The sequence below is a fragment of the Aplysia californica genome, unplaced genomic scaffold, assembly GCF_000002075.1.
Source record: "Aplysia californica isolate F4 #8 unplaced genomic scaffold, AplCal3.0 scaffold00182, whole genome shotgun sequence".
In the NCBI taxonomy this organism is placed as follows: Eukaryota; Metazoa; Mollusca; class Gastropoda; order Aplysiida; family Aplysiidae; genus Aplysia; species Aplysia californica.
In genome coordinates this window covers 739,812-742,577 of record NW_004797452.1, presented here as the reverse complement: position 1 = coordinate 742,577, position 2,766 = coordinate 739,812, and the positions used below count along the sequence as shown (strand labels likewise).

Sequence of the window (2,766 nt, the reverse complement as noted above, 5' to 3'; positions counted from 1 at the left end):
GGAAACATCTAGAAAAAGAAGCACAGGACAGGCTTCGCTGGAGCAATGTTGTTTATGGCCTGTGCTCCACTGGGAGTTAAAAAGGGAGAGGGAGAGAGAGAGAGAGAGAGAGAGAGAGAGAGAGAGAGAGAGAGAGAGAGAGATACAATTAGGTCATATTAGTGTTGAAGATTAGAGGTGTTACAAGAGAGTAACCAACACTAAACAGAAGGAAGGAATATTAGGACGATAAGTTTGATAGGAATGAAGAAGCAAACCACATCAGAGCACCCGATAACCAGCCACAGAAATGTGGGTTGTCGAGGTCAGTGAGCAGGGGCAGAGTGAGGTGGGTTGGGTGGGGTTTAGTGGGGATATGGTAGAGTTTGGTGAGGTGCGGTGAGGTGTGATGCGGTTGGGGTGGGGTGGGGTGAGGTATGATGGGGTTTAATATTGAAAGAGTTGTTGAAGTTTCACCAAAAGATGCTATATAATTGATTAATAACGGACATCATGCATTGGGTAAAAGCCACAGAATTCTATAAATACAGAATGGGCTCTGTGCAAATACAAAATGGGCTCTGTGCCACGTGACCTGTAAGGAATTGGGGACCGAAAACAATGGCGTAGTGAGGGCAAGATTTATCGTTTTCGGAACATTTTTTACTGTCTAACTTGTAATTTTGAGTTCCAGAATGTACTTTACAACCTGCAGATTGAAATCATGGTTTTGAATTGCTGTAATTTTGGGTGGAACAACAGAAAAAGCAGAGGATAGAAGAAGTAAAAATAATATCTACAGTACAGTTTTTTTTTGGGGGGGGGGGTTTATGTGCGTGGGGAGTTTGCATGGCAGTTTGTATCAATTTTTCTGAATTTAATCATATTTTTCCACAACTATTGAGCCTAGATTTATAAACTTTTCTTTATAAATTAAAATTAAAATGAAAGAGCTCTAAATCTCCGTAACGCAGAAAATGGGGTTGTTCACAGCACTTCCCGCTTCTCACACACATTTTGCACACGCATGTGGCCTACATTACAGCTCAAGAATGACACTTTTTTTTTTTAGTAGAGGTTTTACGGCGCTCGCAACTGCATAAGGTCATATGAGCGCCAGAAGATTTGAGGTGTTACAAGAGAGTAACAAACATAAAAAAAGAAGAAGGGGAGATAAGGACGATAGATGTTTGATAGGAAAGAAGCAGCAAACCACACCAGAGCACCCGCCAACCACCCACTTGACACTTTTAAGAGGCAAAACTTGTTACAAAAAATTAGTTTGGTAGTGAACATCTTTTTCCCTAAATATTCTCAAACCATGCGTTCAATAGCCTAAGCATAATGTCGCAGTTCAAAACTTTCCTTTCCCTTTTTTTTCTCCTAGTTTGTCTGTCCTCTGCAGGGTGTAACCCTCCAACAACGACACCCGCTCTGTTTTACCAGCTGTTTTCCATGTCCGCTGCCAAGGCTGTTCCCGCCTTCTGTCTTCTTATAGTGTACTAGAAGGTCTAGATCTTTATTAGTCTCATCATCATCATCATCATCCAGTGCCAGATCTGCGACAGTTTATTAGTCTATACTCTCAAAACGAAATGCTCCTCGCGAAATATAACTTCCGGCACTTCCGTTGGGAAGGACAGCTACGCAGATTTGTTTCGTTTCTCAGTGGAATAATCACAAAAGCCAAAGAAGGACGTAAACTTTTTGTCATATTATTTTCTAAATTCAGAAAATTAATAAATCAAAAATCGGGTTTGCTCTGTCACGTGGACCTACATGTAATCCAGCTGTACTTATTCATGAGTAGTTTCCCGTGCCACAAGTACCCACGAATAGGGGTTTTGGCACCAAATTTATCCTTGCCCCCTTAAACCACACCAGAAAAAGCTTGGTCCACAGCATCTGTATCGGGTAGTCTCATTTTCTTTCGATCCAGAGCAAACTTTCCATTGGAGTATGCTGCCACTATCTTTTCTCTATCCTTGATAATGGTATCAATCGACCCTTGTGGATTGTCGAACTAACGACAAATCTCTGCCAGTGGAGCTTGCTTTTACTTTAGTCAACAGCCTGGATTACTTCGAAGTTTTTGTCAATTGAAAGGCATTTTCTCTTGCGCTTGACATCGTTGGTGACATATTACGCGTGCGTGTTGCTAGGTTTCCGGCTATATCGAGGTCTGCAGCACACCGCAGCCCTCTCTCGCTTCACATGTGGTGTGTGCTTACAACCTTACAACAGAGGCATGGTTTGCGTGGGCTTGCCCCATCACTGCGTTACTCTCTCTCTTACTTTTTACACATTGTTAACGAGTCTTTGTCCCTGCCATAACCAGTTGGGCTCCGACGCGCCCTGTTATTGCCGATAATTTTTAATAGAGACAAAGAGTAGGAAAAAACGGGGATTTATAAAATCCCTGTTATTACCGGATCCCTGTTATTACTGGGCCTGTTACATATGGTTACCACTGTATCTTTTTGCGGGTACTTGCCAACTTTCAACTCTGTAGCTGTCGTATTTTATGGGGAAAGTGACACACGTGTTTCCAAGTTGCCAAATAATATATAATAAATGTCCGTTTGCTTTCACCACTTTTTTCCCCACGTCCACAGAACGTAGTCCTGCCCCGAGCTGTAGCCGAATCTCGAGCTAAGTCTTTTACGGAGATGCAGGGCCGGCTGGAGCTGTTAGAGTCGAAATTCACGGCCTCTGGCTTGACCGGGTAAATGGACTCAGGCTGTTTTGTTTTTAAAAAATATTAATAAAAGAGGGAAAAGGGGGGAA

The 2,766-nt window shown here is 42.5% G+C and overlaps 1 protein-coding gene across 1 annotated transcript in view; it reads left to right on the top strand.

Annotated features, from left to right (window-relative positions):
• LOC101855949 overlaps nt 1–2,766 on the top strand; it is a gene marked incomplete in the record, with an annotated part of 17,982 nt that overhangs the window by 12,853 nt on the left and 2,363 nt on the right. The window contains 1 exon segment of the mRNA XM_013082578.2: nt 2,595–2,704. Within this exon segment, the coding sequence (XP_012938032.1) occupies nt 2,595–2,704 (110 nt within the window).